General features: G+C 58.1%; 1 protein-coding gene across 2 annotated transcripts in view; it reads left to right on the top strand.

Moving 5' to 3' along the window:
* ARHGEF17 (Rho guanine nucleotide exchange factor 17) overlaps nucleotides 1-16824 on the top strand; it is a 51551-nt gene extending 34727 nt beyond the window's left edge. Inside the window, exons 3-21 of one of the 2 annotated variants that reach the window (XM_064144184.1) lie at nucleotides 69-251; nucleotides 1013-1129; nucleotides 2153-2245; nucleotides 3778-3954; nucleotides 4180-4230; nucleotides 4974-5083; nucleotides 5204-5289; nucleotides 5399-5517; nucleotides 5910-6123; nucleotides 6241-6314; nucleotides 6943-7136; nucleotides 7242-7495; nucleotides 9037-9283; nucleotides 10436-10522; nucleotides 11843-11910; nucleotides 12767-12915; nucleotides 13010-13184; nucleotides 14372-14614; nucleotides 15963-16824. In XM_064144184.1, coding sequence (XP_064000254.1) covers nucleotides 69-251; nucleotides 1013-1129; nucleotides 2153-2245; nucleotides 3778-3954; nucleotides 4180-4230; nucleotides 4974-5083; nucleotides 5204-5289; nucleotides 5399-5517; nucleotides 5910-6123; nucleotides 6241-6314; nucleotides 6943-7136; nucleotides 7242-7495; nucleotides 9037-9283; nucleotides 10436-10522; nucleotides 11843-11910; nucleotides 12767-12915; nucleotides 13010-13184; nucleotides 14372-14614; nucleotides 15963-16153 — 2832 coding nt within the window. In that variant the 3' untranslated portion in view covers nucleotides 16154-16824. Of the gene's footprint in view, nucleotides 1-68; nucleotides 252-1012; nucleotides 1130-2152; nucleotides 2246-3777; nucleotides 3955-4179; nucleotides 4231-4973; nucleotides 5084-5203; nucleotides 5290-5398; nucleotides 5518-5909; nucleotides 6124-6240; nucleotides 6315-6942; nucleotides 7137-7238; nucleotides 7496-9036; nucleotides 9284-10435; nucleotides 10523-11842; nucleotides 11911-12766; nucleotides 12916-13009; nucleotides 13185-14371; nucleotides 14615-15962 lie in introns of both variants that reach the window. The other variant, XM_064144183.1, reaches the window with a different exon arrangement.
* Nucleotides 16825-18488: the final 1664 nt, after the last annotated feature.

Here is an 18488-nt window from a genome sequence, read left to right as displayed (position 1 = left end):
AAACTCCTCCTGGGAGAGGTGGGGGAAAGAAATCCGTGGGGACCTCGATGCCTTTTGCTTCACCTCAGGGTTACATGAAGCCACTGAAGCAACCAGAGAACTCACTGCTGTGTGACCCATCCCTGGTGGATGAGATCTTTGACCAGATCCCTGAGCTGCTGGAGCACCACGAGCAGTTCCTGGAGCAGATCCACGACTGTGTGCAGAACTGGCACGAGAAGCAGAAAGTGGGAGACCTCCTGGTGCAGTCGGTAAGGTCCTCACAGGGTGGAGGAACCCAGAGATGGGGGATGGCCCCCAGCAGGAGAAGTGGTTTTGGAGCAGGAGGCAGAGGAGTGATTAAAGGGTGGGTTGGAGAACAGGAGACGATCTCCAGGCCCCAGGTCTGCTTTAGCTTAACGCTGAGGGGGGAGTTGGGGAGGGTGGTTGGTGGTGACCAGCCTGGTCTGCAGCTGGAGGGAGGAGCCCTCCCCACACCAGCCCACAGCCAGGATTAACCCTTGGGACAGCTTCTTCCAGGAGGGCCACTGGGATGCTCAGAGGGCTGCAGCAGCTCTGCTGTGAGCACAGCCTGAAAGAGTTGGGGCTGTGCAGGCTGGAGCAGAGGAGGCTCCCAGGGGACCTTCTTGTGGCCTGCCAGGACCTGAAGGGGGCTCCAAAAAGGCTGGGGAGGGACTTTTGAGGCTGTGAGGGAGTGTCAGGAGTGGGGGGACTGGAGCAAAGGTGGAGGTGGGGAGAGTGAGGCTGGAGGTGAGGAGGAAGTTGTTGAGCAGGAGAGTGGTGAGAGGCTGGACTGGGTTGCCCAGGGAGGTGGTTGAGGCCCCATGGCTGGAGGTGTTTGAGGCCAGGCTGGCTGAGGCTGTGTGCAGCCTGCTCTAGGGTAGGGTGTCCCTGGGCATGGCAGGGGTTGGCACTGGCTGCTCCTTGTGCTCCCTTCCAGCCCTGACTGATTCTATGATTCTAGGTCCAAGCTCAGCCTAGCCTCTTGTCCCTCTTTCTTCTCTCCTCCCAGTTCTCCAAGGATGTGCTGGTCAACATCTACTCTGCCTACATTGATAACTTCCTCAACGCCAAGGATGCTGTCAGGATTGCCAAGGAAGCCAGACCAGCATTCATGAAGTTCCTCGAGGTGGGTCCTGCTTCCCCTCCCCACAGAGGATGGTCACCTGCAGGGCTGTTGGTGGGGCAGGATGGGGTTAATGGGAGTAAAGGGCAAGCCCAGGTACTGTTACAGGCTGGGCAGTGCCAGGCTGGAGAGCAGCCCTGAAGGAAAGGCCTTGAGGGTGCTGGTGGTTGAGAAGCTCAGCCTGAGCCAGCAGTGTGCACTTGCAGCCCAGAGAGCCAAGCAGAGCCTGGGCTGCAGCAGCAGCAGTGTGGGCAGCAGGGCCAGGGAGGGGATTCTGCCCCTCTGCTCTGCTCTGCTGAGAGCCCACCTGGAGCTCTGGGTCCAGTTCTGCAGCCTCTGTGACAGGAGAGGTCTGGAGGTGCTGGAAGGTGTCCAGAGCAGGGCCATGAGGATGAGCAGAGGGCTGGAGCTGCTCTGCTGTGGGGACAGGCTGAGAGAGTTGGGGCTGTGCAGGCTGGAGAGGAGAAGGCTCTGAGGAGACCTCACTGTGGCCTTGCAGGATCTGCAGGGGGCTACAGGAAAGCTGGGGAGGGACTTTTTAGGGGTTCAGGTAGTGCTAGGACTGGGGGGAATGGATCCAAGCTAGAGGAAGGGAGATTGAGATTAGACATTAGGAAGAAGTTCTTTAGCATAAGGGTGGTGAGAGCCTGGCACCGGCTGCCCAGGGAGGTGGTGGCAGCCTCATCCCTGGAGGTGTTTAAGTCCAGGCTGGATGTGGCTGTGAGCAACCTGCTCTGGTGTGAGGTGTCCCTGCCCATGGCAGGGGGGTTGGAGCTGGCTGCTCCTTGAGGTCCCTTCCAGCCCTGACAATGATTCTATCACCTCTGGCCAGACTGGGACTTTTCCCTTGCCATCTTCTTGGGTTCATTGCAAAGGAAGCCAGCTTGGGATGAACCAAAGTCACTTGGGGAGGTGTAAAAGGGGTTCCCTCCTACCCCAAACGGGTGTTGCTGCAGACTGTGGGCTGGCAGGACTCCCAGTCCCTGCCTTATGCCACCTAATGTGCCCTGTCCTTTTGCTGTGCAGCAAAGCATGCGGGAGAACAAGGAGAAGCAGGCTCTGTCCGACCTGATGATCAAGCCAGTGCAGAGGATCCCACGCTACGAGCTGCTGGTGAAGGTGGGTGTGGGCAGGTGGCAGCTGGCAAGAGAGCATCTGTGCTGTGCCAGGAGCTGGTGGAGTCACCATCCTTGGAAGGGTTCAAGAAAAGCATGGACGTGGTGCTTCAGGACTCGGTTTGAGGGCCACAGAGGCGTTAGGTTGATGCTTGGACTTGAGCTCAAAGGTCTGTTCCAACCAACAATTCCGTGGTTCTATGATTCCATGACCATGGCTCCTCCTCACTTCCCTGGCATGGGAGCTTTAAGGGGTCCTACACCTCTCCTGGCACCTGTTTTTTGTCATTCCTTGACACAAAGTTGGTGTCCTCAAGCCCACACCTGGCTCTGCCCTCCCGGGGATGGTCACCCTGAGGTCTATCCAACTGTTTCCCAAGCATCTTCCCTTCCACTCTGCCTTCCTGCTGGGAGGTTGGGCATTGTGGCACCCTTTTGGGACCATTCCCACAGCTCTGTGCCTCACTTTCCCCATGCCAGGCTCACTTTCCTCAGTGCTTTCATGGGGTTGTGCTTTCAGAGAATCACCAAATGGGTTGGAGATGATCTGGTCCAACCCTTCTGCCATGGGCAGGGGCATCTTCCAGTAGATGAGATTCCTCAAAGCACCATCCAACCTTCCAGATCCCCAAAGCATCTTCCCTTCCACTCTGCCTTTCTGTTCTGTGCCTCACTTTCCCCATGCCAAGGTTACTTTAGTGCTTTCATGGGGTTGTGCTTTCAGAGAATCACCAAATGGGTTGGAGGTGACCTGGTCCAACCCTTCTGCCACGGGCAGGGGCATCTTCCAGTAGATCAGGTTCCTCAAAGCACCATCCATCTAGACCAGGTTCCTCAAAGCACCATCCAACCTTCCAGTTCCCCAGAGCATCCTCCCTTCCACTCTACCTTTCTGCTCTGTGCCTCACTTTTCCCTATGCCAGAGTCACTTTCTTTGGTGCTATCATGGGGTTGTGCTGTCAGAGAATCACCAAAGGGGTTGGAGGTGATCTGGTCCAACCCTTCTGCCACAGGCAGGGGCATCTTCCAGTAGATCAGGCTCCTCAAAGCACCATCCAACCTTCCAGTTCCCCAGAGCATCTTCCCTTCCACTCTACCTTTCTGCTCTGTGCCTCACTTTCCCCATGCCAAGGTCACTTTCTTTGGTGCTATCATGGGGTTGTGCTGTCAGAGAATCACCAAATGGGTTGGAGGTGATCTGGTCCAACCCTTCTGCCATGGGCAGGGACATCTTCCAGTAGATCAGGTTCCTCAAAGCATCATCCATCCAGATCAGGTTCCTCAAAGCACCTTCCAGTGACAGATCTGAGGTGTCCATGCAAGGTGATGGTGCTCTCTCAGGAGCTGGTGGCCTCTTCAGAGGTGACAAAGACCAGGCTGGTGGTGGCCAAAGCTCAAAGCCTTGTCTCTTTGCCACACCTTTCCTGCCAGCAGGCAGAGCAGCACGCTTGGGGCCTTTGCCCGGGGTGGGTGCCATGGCATCGCTGATGCCCAAGCTTGGCCTGTGGTGATGTTGCGGCTGCATCCCCCTGGCAGGACCTGCTGAAGCACACCCCAGAGGACCACCCTGACCACCCCTTCCTCATCGATGCCCAACGCAACATCAAGCAAGTGGCTGAGAGGATCAACAAGGGCATGAAGAGCGCGGAGGAGGTGGAGAGGAACGCCAGGATCGTGCAGGAGATCGAGTCCCACATCGAAGGGATGGAGGATGTACGTGGGGGGGGCCCTGCATGGCCTTGGGCTTTCCTTCCTCCTCCCCAGAGCTCAACCACTTCTGCTCTGTCTGGTGGAACACGAGCCCAGGCTGGGCTGCTGGTGGGGTTGGGAAGGGACTGGAGTGCCAGGCCTGAGGCAGGGGACCACAGGGGCAAGGACAAAGCTCGCAAGGGTTCTGCCCTGGGGCTCACCGCTCACAAGCCTCCTTGTCCCCCACAGCTCCAGGCCCCACTCCGCAGGTTCCTGCGCCAGGAGATGGTCGTGGAAGTGGTAAGAATGGGGTGGTCCTTGTCACCAGTGGGGCCATGGGGCTGTGCTCTGGGTGGGGTGGTGGGAAGCCATGACTGAGGGGCATGGGAGGCCTAGGTGCCCAGGGCAGGCTACGGGTGGGTGGACAGAGGAATGGATGGATGGAAGGACGGAGGAATGGGTGAGTGGATGGGTCGTGATGGATGGACACATGGATGGAAGGGTGGAGGATGGGTGGGTGGGTGATGGATGGACAGATGGATAGAAGGGTGGAGGGATGGATGGGTGGGTGGGTGGATGGATGGATGGATGAATGGATGGATGGGTGGGAGATGGATAGAAGAGTGGAGGGATGGATGGACAGATGGATGGAAGGATGGAGGAATGAAAGAATAGACAGATGTAGGACAGAAGAATGGGGACAACATAACATTCCCCAAGTGTGGGGGAAGATAAGATGAGTCTGGGAGCAGCCAGGAGGCCAGAAGAAATCACAGGATCCCTGGGCCAGGGCTGGATAGGAAGGCTGGAGATGAAAGCTGTGAAAGGCCTCCTGAGCCCATGCCTGACGTTCCCATGGCCCTGGTGCTTCCCCCTGAGTGGAACTCTGCAGCTTCGCCTTCGTGGCACCTACCTCCCCTTCCACCATTGCACCTCACACCAAGGCCATGCATGGGGAAACTGAGGCAGGGACCACTTCCAGCACCAGTAGTGGTGGGTGAGGGCTGGATGCTAACCCCCTGGTGTCTCCTGCTGCTCCTCAGAAGGCAGTGGGTGGGAAGAAGGACCGCTCCTTCTTCCTCTTCACCGACCTGCTGGTGTGCACCACCTTGAAGCGCAAGTCTGGGTCCCTCCGCCGCAGCTCCATGAGCCTGTGAGTACCCCCTGGAGGGCACCCACCAGGTTCTCTGGGGCTGTCCTCGCTGCATGGATGGACTTGAAGGTGTTGGGGACATGGATGCAGCTCAGCCACACTCCCCCCTCAACTTCACAGGTACACAGCAGCCAGCGTGATTGACACCGCCAGCAAGTACAAACTGCTCTGGAAGCTGCCACTGGAGGATGTGGACATTGTCAAAGGTCTGTCACTGCCTGCTGGAGTGTCCCATCCAATGCCACTGCTCACTAAGCTTCCTCTGGGGGACACCAGAGAGGAAGGGGTTAATGCCACATGTGTGTCCCCACACAGGTGCCTCGCAAGCCACCAACAGGGAGAGCATCCAGAAGAGCATCTGCCGCCTGGATGAGGACCTCAGCACCTTGGGGCAAGTCAGCAAGCTGTCAGAGAGCCTCAGCTTCCCCCACCAGGTATGGGGGGGGTGGCCCTGGTGCTGACCCCTGACTGACACATTCCCTGGAGGACTGACCTGGATGTCTTCTGTGGCATGGAACACCTGTGGAAGGGCTCCTCGAGGAGCCACAGGACAATTGGGGCAGCTTCTGAAGGATGCTTGGGGATGGATGAGGCCAGTACCATGTGGTGGCCCTGATGCTGTCCTCTTGGCTCCCTAAGGTGTCCTCTGGGAGAGGGAGAACCTCTGAAAGGGCTGGTGGCCATGAGTGCCCACAAAGGCCCCAGGTTCCAGCAGCCTCAAAGCCTCAGTGGGGTTGGGGTGCTGGGGGATGGACGAGGTCCTTGCCAGGCGTGTGGCTGGTCGGAGCCCATCCCTGAGAGCTGAAGTGTTGTGCCCCTTCCCCAGAGCCTGGACGATGTGATCAAGGACCTGATGGCTGCCATCCACCGGGAGCTGGCAGAGAAGCAATCCCTGTCCTTCAGCATGGCCTTCCCCCCCAACAAGGTGGAGCTCAGCACCACCAAAGCTGATGGCACCGAGTCCTTCATCTTCGAGTTCCCCAACCCCGATGCCCGGCTCAGCTTCGAGCAAGCCTTTGAGGATGCCAAGAAGAAGCTGGGTAACACCAAGGGACTGGGGAGGTGGAGGTGGTGATGGAGTCAGCATCTCGCAACCCAGCTTTGGGAGACCTCCATCCCTCACTTCTTCATCCTGCCAATTGATTTCTTTTCCCCAGCTGCCAGCAAAAACTGCCTGGACCCAGAGTTCCTCAAGGCCATCCCCATCATGAAGACGCGGAGCGGAATGCAGGTACTCGGTGGTGGTTGAGCTCAAGCATCCTACAGGACCTCCAGCCCCCTCTCTGGAGGTGGTCAGGGCCACATTAGCTGAGCAACCTGCTCAAGTGGAAGGTTTCTCTGCCCATGGTAGGAGTGGGGTTGGAACTAGATGCTAGATTCTCAGCCTGGAGAAGAGAAGGCTTCGAGGAGAGGCTTATAGTAGCCTTTCAGTGTCTGAAGGGGGCTGCAGGAAGGCTGTGGAGGGACTACTGACAAGGTCTTGTAATGACAGGAGGAGGAGGAATGGGTTTGAACTGGCAGAGGGGAGATGGAAACTGGATGTTAGGAAGAAGTTCTTGGCAGGGAGGGTGGTGAGACACTGGCACAGGTTGCCCCAGGAGGCTGTGGCTGCTCTCTCCCTGGAGGTGTTCAAGGCCAGGTTGGATGAGGCTTTGAGCAACCTGCTCTAGTGGGAGGTGTCCCTGCCTATGGCAGGGGATTGGAACTGGCTGAGCTTTGAGGTCCCTTCCAACCTAAACCATTCTGTGATTAAGATCCCTTCCAACCCAATCCCTTCTCTGAATCTCTGAATCATCTCGGTGGTCTTCCCACCAGATTCCAAGAGCTTCCAACTCATCCCATCTTTGGCTCCTTTGCAGTTCTCTTGTGCTTCTCCCAGCCACGGCAGCCCGGAGAACTCCCACGAGGTTTGGGTGTGCAACAGTGATGGCTACGTGGGGCAGGTTTGCTTGCTCAGCATCCGCAAGGAGCCCACGGTGGAAGCCTGCATCGCCGTCTGCTCCGCCAGGATCCTCTGCATCGCCTCCGTGCCCGGCCTCAAGCGAGCTCACAGGTAGGGCGTTCCCACCTGGGGCTGCCCACCCTGGCGCTGGTGGGCGTGGAGGGTGATGCTGGAGCTGCTTCTCTTTCCTCCCTCCCCTTCCCCTGGTGGCAGCAGGGAACGTGGGGAGCCGGTGGGCAGTCCCTCCTCGGAGGTGGTCCCGGCGCAGGCGCCAGAGGAGGCAGGTCCACAGCCCTGCCTGCACATCTCCATCTCGGGGTCCTCGCTGGAGCTCTCGGAGCCGGTCGACGGTGGCAACAGGGAGCTGGTGCCCTTTGACAGCGATGACACAGATGATGAGTCCTCACCCAGCCCCTCAGGGACGCTGCAGAGCCAAGCCAGCCACTCCACCATCTCCTCCAGCTTCGGCAGTGAGTCCCTGCTCAGTGTGAATCCCTGCTTCTTTGACCCCAGAATCGTGGAGCCTTGGGATGGGAGGGGTGGGCTCGAGTTGCATCTGGGGAGGTGTAGGCTGCCCACTAGGAAAAGATGGGGTTTGTTCACTGAAAGGGCTGTCAGGCATTGGCACAGGCTGCCCAGGGAGGTGCTGGAGTCCTCCCCCCTGGAGGTGTTTAAAGGCTGTGTAGATGTGGTGCTTGGGGTTATGGCTTAGTGGTGGACTTGGCAGAGTAGGGTTAATGATTGGACTTGAGGATCATAAAGGTCTTTTCCAACCTGGATGATGCTGTGATCTTCCAAAGTCCTCTTAGCCTGACCCTGCTGCAGACAGCAGGGACCTCTTCAGCTAGAGCAGGTTGCTCAGAGCCACATCCAACCTGATGTGGAATGGCTCCAGGGATGGGGCAGCAGCTGGGCCAAGCTCCTGGCAGCAGCTGGGCCAAGGTCTCAGCATCCTCAGCACCAAAAATTCCTTTCTTAGATCTGCTTTAAGTCTCCCTCTTTGAATTTCAAGCCATCACTCTTTGTCCCATCACAACAGAGCCTGCTAAAAGGATGGGTTTGGCCAATCCCTCCTTGTGTTCCTCAAGAAATTCCACAGGTGGTGGCTTCTGAGCAAAATAAAAGCAGGGAAGAGATGCTGGGGGGCACCAGCCCAACACTTTGATGCTGGTGTGAGGCTGGTGGCTTTGGGGCTCGTTATCCCTGTGTCCTCAGCATCACAAAGGGACCTGTGGTAGAACCACAGAATGGTCTGGTTTGAAGGGAGCCTCCAAAGGTCATTCCAGGTCTTGGGCTCTCAATATAGGAATGACATGGACCTGATGGAGTGGGTCCAGAGGAGGGAAATGATGAGGAGGTTGGAGCAGCTCTGCTAGGAGGACAGGCTGAGGGAGCTGGGGGTGTGCAGCCTGGAGAAGAGGAGGCTCCAGGCAGACCTCATAGCAGCCTGCCAGGACCTGAAGGAGACTACAAGAAGGCTGCAGAGAGACTGTTTGCAAAGGGCTGCAGGGACAGGATGAGGAGCAGTGGTTTGAAATGAGAGAAGAGGAGGTTTAGATTGGATGTGAGGAAGAAGTTCTGCACCAGGAGGGTGCTGGAACCCTGCAGCAGATTGCTCAGGGAGTTGATTGAGACCTTATCCCTGGAGATGTTGAAGGTGAGGCTGGACAGGGCTGTGGGCAGCCTGACCTAGTGCAGGATATCCCTGCTGAGTTCAGGGGGAGTTGGATGAGCTGTGGGGGTCCCTTGCAACCCAGACCGTTCTATGATTCTTATTTTGGGATAAAAGGTCCCCATCCCTGGAGATCTTGAAGGTGAGGCTGGACAGGGCTGTGGGCAGCCTGCTGTAGTGCAGGATGTCCCTGCTGAGTGCAGGGGGGTTGGGCTGGCTGAGCTTTGGGGGTCCCTTCCAACCCAAACCGTTCTCTCGTTCTGCGCTCTAGTCCAACCCCCATCTGCAGCAGGCAGGTACTCCTAGTCTGACCCCTTCCTTCCTCCTCCTCCTCCACAGACGAAGAGATCCCAAGCTGCAAGGAGGCCACTGTGGAGACCACGAGCTCAGAGGAAGAGCAGGAGCCTGGCTTCATGCCCATCACTGGCAGCTACAGCCAAAACCAGCGTGGGGAGAGCCCCACGGACGGGCGAGCTCTGCGCCGCTCCAGCCGCGGCTCCTTCACCCGCGGCAGCCTCGAGGACCTCCTCAGCCTGGACCCCGAAGCCCATCAGAGCTCCATGTGGTTGGGCACTGAGGATGGCTGGTATGTCTCCCAAGAGTGGGGGGAGAGGTTCCGGGGAGACCTCCCAAGTAGCTGTTCAGGGGGTTGGGAGCAGCTCTGCTATGAGGACAGGCTGAGGGAGCTGGGGGTGTGCAGCCTGGAGAAGGCTCTCACCTTAGGTCTCAAAGGAGACCTCAGAGCAGCCTGCCAGGACCTGAAGGGGGCTACAAGAAGGCTGCAGAGAGACTGCAAAAGCCTGCAGGGACAGGAGGAGAGGCAATGGCTTCAAACTAGAGCAGAGCAGATTGAGCTGGGATGTGAGGAACAAGTTCTGCAGTTCGTCCTGGCTGGGAGCAGAAATGCTGTGGCCAGCAGGAGCAGGGAGGGGATTGTCCCCTTGGGCTCTGCTCTGAGGGGGCCTCACCTCGAGGGTTGGGTTCAGGTTTGGGCACCTCAAGGCAAGAGGGATGTGGAGGTGCTGGAGCCAGGGCAGAGCAGGGCAGGGAAGCTGGGGAAGGGCCTGCAGAGGACATCTGCTGAGGAGAGGCTGAAGGAGCTGGGGCTGGGTAGTGTGAGGATGAGGAGGCTGAGGGCAGAGCTCCTGGCTGGCTGCAGCTACCTGCAAGGAGGCTGTGGAGAGGTTGGTGCTGGTCTCTTGTGCCAGGGAATGAGTGCCAGGACAAGAGGGAATGGCCTCAAGCTGCCACTGGGGAGGTTTAGGCTGGAGAGGAGGGAAAATGTTTTCCCAGCAAGAGTGGCACTGGGATGGGCTGGGCAGGGAGGTGGTGGAGTCCCCAGCCATGGGTGTGTTCAGAAGTGGTTTGGATGTGGTGCTTGGGGCTCTGGTTTAGGGTGAGCCTTGCAGAGCAGGGCTCTGGGCTGGCCTTGCTGATCCTGAGAGGCTTTGCCAGCCTGACTGCTTCTGTGACCATGAGGGTGCTGGAACACTGCAGCAGGTTGCCCAGGGAGGTGGTGGAGGCCTCATCCCTGGAGATATTTCAGGTGAGGCTGGACAGGGCTCTGAGCCACCTGATCTGGTTGAGGATGTCCCTGCTGACTGCAGAGGGGGTTGAACTGGATGAGCTTTGAAGGTCCCTTCCAACCCAGCCCATTCTATGACACATGATGTGGGGCAGACATCTCTACCCCCACCCTTATCCCAGGTGGGCTTCAAGCTTTGTTCTTCTCCTCCAGCATCCACGTGTACCAGTCCTCGGACAACATCCGGAACAGGAAGAACAGCATGAAGATGCAGCACTCTGCTGCTGTCATGTGCATCTTGTAAGTGAGGCAGAGGCATTTGGGGCTCCAGGGTTTCCCTAGCAAGGTGGTTTTTGGGGTGGCCAAGCAAGACTTGTGCCCTCTGATGGGACAAGGGGCAGTGGATGCAGGCTGCAGCACTGGAAGTTCCACCTTGACGTGAGGAAGAACTTATTTACTGTAAGGGTCACAGAGCACTGGAAGAGGCTGCCCAGGGAGGTTGTGGAGTCTCCTTCCTTAGAGACTTAGGGTCACAGAGCCCTGGAAGAAGGTCCCCAGAGAGGTTGTGGAGTCTCCTCTGGAGACTTTGGGTCACAGAGTACTGGAAGAGGCTGCCCAGGGAGGCTGTGGAGTCTCCTTCCTTAGAGACTTAGGGTCACAGAGCCCTGGAAGAAGGTCCCCAGGAAGGTTGTGGAGTCTCCTCTAGAGACTTTGGGTCACAGAGGCCTGGAAGAGGCTGCCCAGGGAGGCTGTGGAGTCTCCTTCCTTAGAGACTTAGGGTCACAGAGTCCTGGAAGAGGCTGCCCAGGGAGGCTGTGGAGTCTCCTCTAGAGACTTTGGGTCACAGAGCACTGGAAGAGGCTGCCCAGGGAGGTTGTGGAGTCTCCTTCCTTAGAGACTTAGGGTCACAGAGCCCTGGAAGAAGGTCCCCAGGAAGGTTGTGGAGTCTCCTCTAGAGACTTTGGGTCACAGAGGCCTGGAAGAGGCTGCCCAGGGAGGCTGTGGAGTCTCCTTCCTTAGAGACTTAGGGTCACAGAGTCCTGGAAGAGGCTGCCCAGGGAGGCTGTGGAGTCTCCTCTAGAGACTTTGGGTCACAGAGCACTGGAAGAGGCTGCCCAGGGAGGTTGTGGAGTCTCCTCTAGAGACTTTGGGTCACAGAGTACTGGAAGAGGCTGCCCAGGGAGGTTGTGGAGTCTCCTCTAGAGACTTTGGGTCACAGAGCACTGGAAGAGGCTGCCCAGGGAGGCTGTGGAGTCTCCTCTAGAGACTTTGGGTCACAGAGTACTGGAAGAGGCTGCCCAGGGAGGTTGTGGAGTCTCCTTCTCTAGAGACTTTGGGTCACAGAACACTGGAAGGTCTCCAGGGAGGTTGTGGAGTCTCCTTCTCTAGAGACTTTGGGTCACAGAGCACTGGAAGGTCTCCAGGGAGGTTGTGGAGTCTCCTCCTCTGGAGAGTTTCGAGACCTATCTGGATGCACTCCTGCATGACCTGTGCTGGATTCCATGGTCCTGCTCTGGCAGCAGGGTTGGACTCCAGATCTCCAGAGGCTCCTTCCAACCTCTAACATCCTGTGAGCCTGTGGCTCTCCAGCTGGCTGTCAAAGAGTTCTCCTCCCTGCAGGTACCTGGACAACCAGGTCTTTGTCTCGCTGGCCAACGGGGAGCTCGTTGTGTACCAACGGGAAGCAGGTGAGGCTGGATTGGGGGGCATCAAAAGCTACTGGTGGGGTTGAAGTCAGCCCCAAAGTGGGTGGGTGGGCTTGGGCAGCCCCTTCTTGAGGCATGCTTGAGGTGCTGGTGGCTTCCCTGCTTCTCCCATCAAACCATCAAATGGGTTGGGTTGGAAGAGACCTTAAACATCACCCAGCGACAACCTCCCTGCCATGGGCAGGGACAGCTTCCACTAGACCATGGTGCTCCAGGTCCAACCTGCCCTTGAATACCTCCAGGGTGGGGGCAGGATGCTGGAGACCCCAAAGCTGGAGTCAGATGGAAGTATTCATCATCCTTTTAGTCCCTGCCTGGCAACTGGCATCCCCTGGGCTCATCAGCTCATGTCCCCTTTAGCTCCATGTCCCCATTAGCTCATGTCCCCAAAACTGGAGTCAGGTGGAGGTGTTCATCCTCCTTCTGGTCCCTACCTGCCAGCTGTAGCCAGATGGGGTTGGGCTCTGCTGCCAGGCAAGCAGCAAGAGAAGAAGGGGCCAGAGTCTGAAGCTGTGGCAGGGCAGATCTGGGCTGGCTGTGAGGAGGAAGTTCCTGGCAGAGAGAGTGATTGGCACTGGAATGGGCTGCCCAGGGAGGTGGTGGAGTGGCTGTGGCTGGAGGTGTTGCAGCCAAGCCTGGCTGGGGCACTTAGTGCCATGGTCTGGTTGGTTGGGCAGGGCTGGGTGCTAGGCTGGGCTGGCTGAGCCTGGAGCTCTCTTCCAACCTGCTTGGTTCTGTCTCCAACCCTCACACGTGGGATAGTTGTAATGGCTGGGTCAAGATAGGTCTCGTTTGGGAGGCTTTAACCACCAACCCCCTTCCCCCTCACCCCTCACAGGCCGCTTCTGGGACCCCCAAAACTCCAAATGCCTGTCCCTGGGCTCCCCAGGGAGCCCCATCACCAAGATGGTGGCGGTGGCAGGGAAGCTGTGGTGCGGCTGCCAGAACAGAGTCATCGTCCTCAACACCGCCACCTTGGCACAAGAGGTAGTGCAGGCAGCAGCGGGGGTGGGGGGCTGGAGGGCGGTGGGCACTGTGGGTGGCATCCTGACTGGCGTGGCTGTGGCTCTGTCCCCCGCAGCACACGCTCCAGGTGGGCCAGGACAGCGGGCGCAGCGTCACCTGCATGGTGAGCACAGGCAGCGGCGTCTGGGTGGCCCTGCAGAGCAGCGCCCAGGTCAGGCTCTACCATGCCACCAGCTACGAGCAGCTGGCCGAGGCTGACATCACCCCTCCCGTGCACAAAATGCTGGCAGGTAAGTGCCGAGCAGTGGCACCTCTCCGCCTGGGTGCCCCTTGTGGTCTCCGGTGGGTACTGGTGGCTCTCGTCATGCCTCCAGTGCTGCTGGCCCCAGCAGGAGGAGGATAGAGACCTGCAGTGGTAGGATGAGGGCAGTGGCTTCAAAGTAGAGCAGAGCAGATTGAGCTTGGATGTGAGGGACAAGTTCTGCACCAGGAGGGTGCTGGAACACTGCAACAGGTTGCTTGGGGAGGTGGTTGTGGCCCCATCCCTGGAGATACTCCAGGTGAGGCTGGACAGGGCTGTGGGCAACCTGCTCTAGTGGAGAATGTCCCTGCTGAGTGCAGGGGGGGTATGGACTGAATGAGCTTTGAAGGTCCCTTCTAGCCCAGCCCATTCTACACCCAGTTCTGGAGCCCCTGTTCCAAGAGGGCTATGGAGGTGCTGGAATGTGTCCAGAGAAGGGCCACAAGGATGAGCAGAGGGCTGGAGCTGCTCTGCTGTGAGCAGAGACTGAGGGATTTGGGACTGTTCAGTCTGGAGAGGAGAAGGCTCCCAGGTGACTTTATTGTGGCCTTGCAGTATCTGCAGGGGGCTACAAGAAAGCTGCTGGGGAGGGACTTCTTAGGCTGTCAGGGAGTGATAGGCCTGGGGGGGGATGGAACAAAGCTGGAAATGGGGAGATTCAGACTGGATGTTAGGGAGAAGTCCTTCAGCGTGAGGGTGGTGAGAGCCTGGCACAGGTTTGCCCAGGGAGGTGATGGAAGGCCCTGGAGGCAGTGCTGGAGGTGAGGTTTGAGCAGAACAGAGTGATAGAATCCCTGCCCTGGCTGCAGCCCAGGCCCTGCCTTACAACTCAGAGCTGGGAGCACATCCTGCACGTTGTGCTGCAGGTGTTGGCACCAAACAGTTCAAGGAAGCCCTCTCATGGAGAAGGGTGGAAATAAAACACCCTGGAGGGGTTTGAGGCCAGGCTGGATGAGGCTCTGGACAGCCTGATCCAGTGTGAGGTGTCTCTGCCCATGGCAGGGCGGGTTGGAACTGGCTGATCCTTGTGGTCCTTTCCAGCCCTGCCTGGTTCTATGGTTCCACGATTCTCTGATCCCCATACCCCACATGCCCGTGGGGACGGGGAGCGGTTGTGACCCGGGCGGCATTGCCGAGGCAGTGCCAGCTCAGACCTGGGGTGGGCTCCGTCCCCAGGCTCGGATGCCATCATCCGGCAGCACAAAGCAGCCTGCCTGCGGATCACAGCCCTGCTGGCTTGCAAGGACCTGCTGTGGATCGGGACCAGCGCCGGCGTGGTGCTGACCCTCTCCGTCTCGGCCAAGGCGGCTCCGACGCTGGTGGGACTGTCGCAGGGTCACACCGGGCACGTTCGCTTCCTCACCGCCATCGAGCTGCCCGAGGGCTTCGATCTCCTCTTCCCGTTGCCGAGGGAAACAGGTAGGTGGGATGGGTTTAAGGGGAGGGGAGGGTCCAGCTTCGACACCCTTCCCCCACCTCCCGTCCGGCTGCTTACATCTTCCCGGAGGATTTTTCTGCGGACCTGCTGATGGGTAACTGAGAATCGCCTGGAGGCGATTCTGGATTCCAGAGCCCTCACTCCAACCTTGCCAAGGAGGAAAATGAGGGTGGGAGGTGGAGGGGGGGAGGGAAATGGGTGATGCTGCCCAGCTCCAGGTCTTGGGTGCCCCCAAATTTCCCTGGGAGGAATCTAAATCCCATGGGGAGAAGCCACTGCTGAGTGTCACCCAGACTGGTCCCCAAGTTGAGGTGGGATTGAGAGGAGGTGATTTTTGCAGGGATCAGGTAGTAATCTGGGGGGAGGGGAGCCGCTGGGTGTGGGGGAGGTTTCAAAGGTGAAAAGGTGGAGCCTGGGGAAGTGGTGGTGATGCTGGGATGCTGCTGGTGGGCTGGAGGAGGCTGCTTGAAGGATGATGTTGGGATGATCGTGATGAGAGGATGCTGGGATGGTGCTGGTGGAGTGATGCTGCTGGGAGGAGGATTTTGGGGTGATCCTGGGATGCTGGTGGAGGGATACTGGTGGGAGGATGGTGGCGTGATTCTGATAAGAGGATGCTGGGGTGATCCTGGTAGGAGGGTGCTGGGGTGATCCTGGGATGCTGGTGGAAGGATGCTGTTTGGAGGATGCTGGGAGGATGCTGCTAGGAGGATGTTGGGGTGATCCTGAAATGCTGTTAGAAGGATGCTGTTGGGAGAATACTGATTGGGGTATTTTGGGATGTTGCTGGTGGGAAGATGCTGGGAGGATGCTGGTAGGAGGATCCTGGGATGCTGTTGGTGGGAAGATGGTTGGTTGATGCTGGGATGCAGCTAGTGGGAGGATGCTGGGGTGATGCAGGTGGGAGGATGTGGGATGCTGCTTGTGTGAGGATGCTGGGATGATGCTGCTTGGAGTATTCTGGGATGTTGCTGCTGATGTTACTAGTGGGAGTATGCTGGGGAGGTCCTGGGATGCTGTTGCTGGGATGAGGCTGGTGGAAGGATGCTGGGGTGATCCTGGGATGCTGTTGGTGGGAAGATGCTGGGAGGATGCTGGTGGGATGGTACTAGGATGATATTGGTGGGATAATGCTGGAGTCATATTGGTGGGATGGTGGTGCTGGAATGCTTGTGAGAGGATGCTGGGATGACACTGCTGGGGTGATGCTGTTGGGATGCTGCTGAAGTGATGCTGGAGTGACAGACAATGCTGGGGCAGGACGACGAGGCTGGGGGAGGCTTTTGGGGGGGGCCATCTGGCAGCACAGTGGGATCCTGTCCTTGGCAGGGGCCGAGAAGCCAAACGAGGCAGAGAAACGAGACCCCTCACGCCCCCGTGCCCCTGCCCTGGCCCTCTCCAAACCCAAGATGCTGGTGATCAGCGGCGGGGACGGTTACGAGGACTTCCGCCTGACCAGCAGCAGCGAAACGGTGGGACGGGACGACAGCACCAACCACCTCCTCCTCTGGAGGGCATGAACAGCCGTGGTCCCCCCACCCTGGGACCATCCCAGCATGGAAAGGGGGTGCTGACCCCCCTTATATGCAGAGAAAGGGGTCTTGATCCCACCTCCCCACCACCCCCCACCCCAGCGCCTCTCATCTCCGACCCAGCTGCTCTCTGTGTGCTCGGGGTTGGGGGGGGATGAGCTCCGGTCCCCCCACTGTCCCCCCCCCAGCCACCACATTGAACTGGGAGGGACACACAGACACAGACACACACACATGCACAGACAGACACCGCTTTGGGGGTGTGGAGAAGATTTAGGGGGTGGTGGAGGGCTGTGTGCTCTCGGGAAGACTCTACTGAAGGAGCATCCGTGGGGACCAGCCGGAGGATGCCCTACAGCCAGGAACCTGCCTCGCTCGCTCTCTGGTTTTGTGTGTGCCTGCTTTGGGGAGGAGGGGACAAGGAAGGGGTCCCAGTGCTGTCATACCTCTCCTTACCCTTCTCCCACAACCCCAAGGGGGGGACCCCTCCTGGCCGTGCTGCGGGACCACCCCAAGGGCCAATCCACCCCGGGGAGCAGCCGCCCACCCTCCGCCCTGGGCTGCCCGCTAACCTGCTCGCTCCATCGCCAGCACCCAGATAGCTCTGTTTGTTTGTTTGTTTGTTTGTTTTAAATATATATATATTATATATAGATAAACCTCTTTATTTATTTGGGGTGGAGGGGGGTCCAAGGAGAGGGCAAGGACATCATCGTGTCACTGCCAAGCCCCCTGCCTAAAGATGGATGGAGAGCGGTCTGGAGGAGAAGGGCTTGGGGGTGTCGGTTGGTGCCAAAGTACCCAGGAGCCAGCAGTGGTCGCTGGCAGCCCAGCAGGTAGCTGTGTGCTGGTTGCAGCCAGAGCAGGGAGAGCAGCAGGGCAGGGAAGGGATTCTGCCCCTCTGCTGAGCCCACACCTGCAGCATTGCCTTCAGCTCTGGTGTGCTCAACACAAGAGGAACATGGAGCTGTTGGAACAGGCCACGGAGATGATCAGAGGCTTGGAGAATCTCCCCTATGGGGACAGGCTGGGAGAAGAGAATGCTCCAGGGAGTCCTTAGAGCTGCCTTCCAGTATCTGAAGGAGCTACAGGAGAGCTGGGGAGGGGCTTTTGAGATGTGTTTGTGGTGACAGGATGAGAGGGAATGGAGTGAAGCTGGAAGAGGGGAGATTGAGACTGGAGATGAGGAAGAAATTCTTGAGAGTGAGGGTGGAAAGACCCTGGCACAGGTTGCCCAGGGAGGCTGTGGCTGCCTCCTTCCTGGGGGTGTTCAAGGCCAAGTTGGATGAGGCCTTGAGCAAGCTGGGCTGGTGGGAGGTGTCCCTGGCCATGGCAGGGGGGTTGGAACTGGCTGAGCTTTAAGGTCCCTTCCAACCCAAACTGTTCTATGAGACTGGGGGAATTAAAACCTTGCCAGCAGGCAGTCTCGGACCCACCTGATGGAGCTGGAGCCACGCAGGTGTGATGGAGCAGGGTGAGGTGATGGAATGAGGGGGAAATTAGGATCCTGCTTCTCATCTTGATGATTCCCATGGGATTCACAGCCTGAGAAGTGGGATGAAGCCACAACTTATGCTCAGAGCATCTTCTGCATGAAAACAAGCAGCGCTGGAACATGATGCCCAGGGAAGCTGTGGATGCCCTCCCTGAAGGTGTAGAAACCCAGGCTGGATGAGGCCTTGAGCAAGCTGGGCTGGTGGGAGGTGTCCCTGCCCATGGCAGGAGGCTTGGAACTGGATAAGCTTTAAGGTCCCTTCCGCCCCAACCCATTCTGTGATCTTCTGGATGAGAACAAACATCACCTTTACGTTCTCCTGCATGACAGCAGGGCTGTCCCCTCACCCCTAAACTGGAGTGACAGTCATAAGGACCCTAAAAATGAGACTTTCCAGGGTCAACCCCTCCTCATTTCCCCATTTTTTCCCTCTATTCCCCCTTTTTTCACACCTGTTTTCCTCCTTTCACTCCAGGGTCCAGTTGAGGTCAGTGCTCCCAGGCCTGAGCACCCTCTTGTCCCCATAGGAGAGGTGAAAAGCAGAGGGATAGGGATGAATTGGGGTGTCCCAGTGAGTGACAGGGTGCTGCCAGCCCATGTCTGTCTGTCCAGCCTTGGGGGGGGGGGGGGAATATTCTAATGAGAATATTTGGGGAAGGAGAGAGGGAAATTTGGGCCATTTTAGGCTCTCTTTGTCATTAAAGGTCACCTGTGTGAGATGAAGCTAGCCTGGTCTTGTCTTTCACCTTGGGGGGGGTGACAGGGATGGAGTGAAGGACAGAGGGGGCCACCACCCATTGGCATCACTGTGGACACCACTCAGTGGTG

This window comes from Pogoniulus pusillus, chromosome 6 (genome assembly GCF_015220805.1).
Source record: "Pogoniulus pusillus isolate bPogPus1 chromosome 6, bPogPus1.pri, whole genome shotgun sequence".
Lineage (NCBI taxonomy): Eukaryota > Metazoa > Chordata > Aves > Piciformes > Lybiidae > Pogoniulus > Pogoniulus pusillus.
Note: the sequence above shows the minus strand (reverse complement) of the source record. Positions and strands in the feature narration are given on the sequence as shown.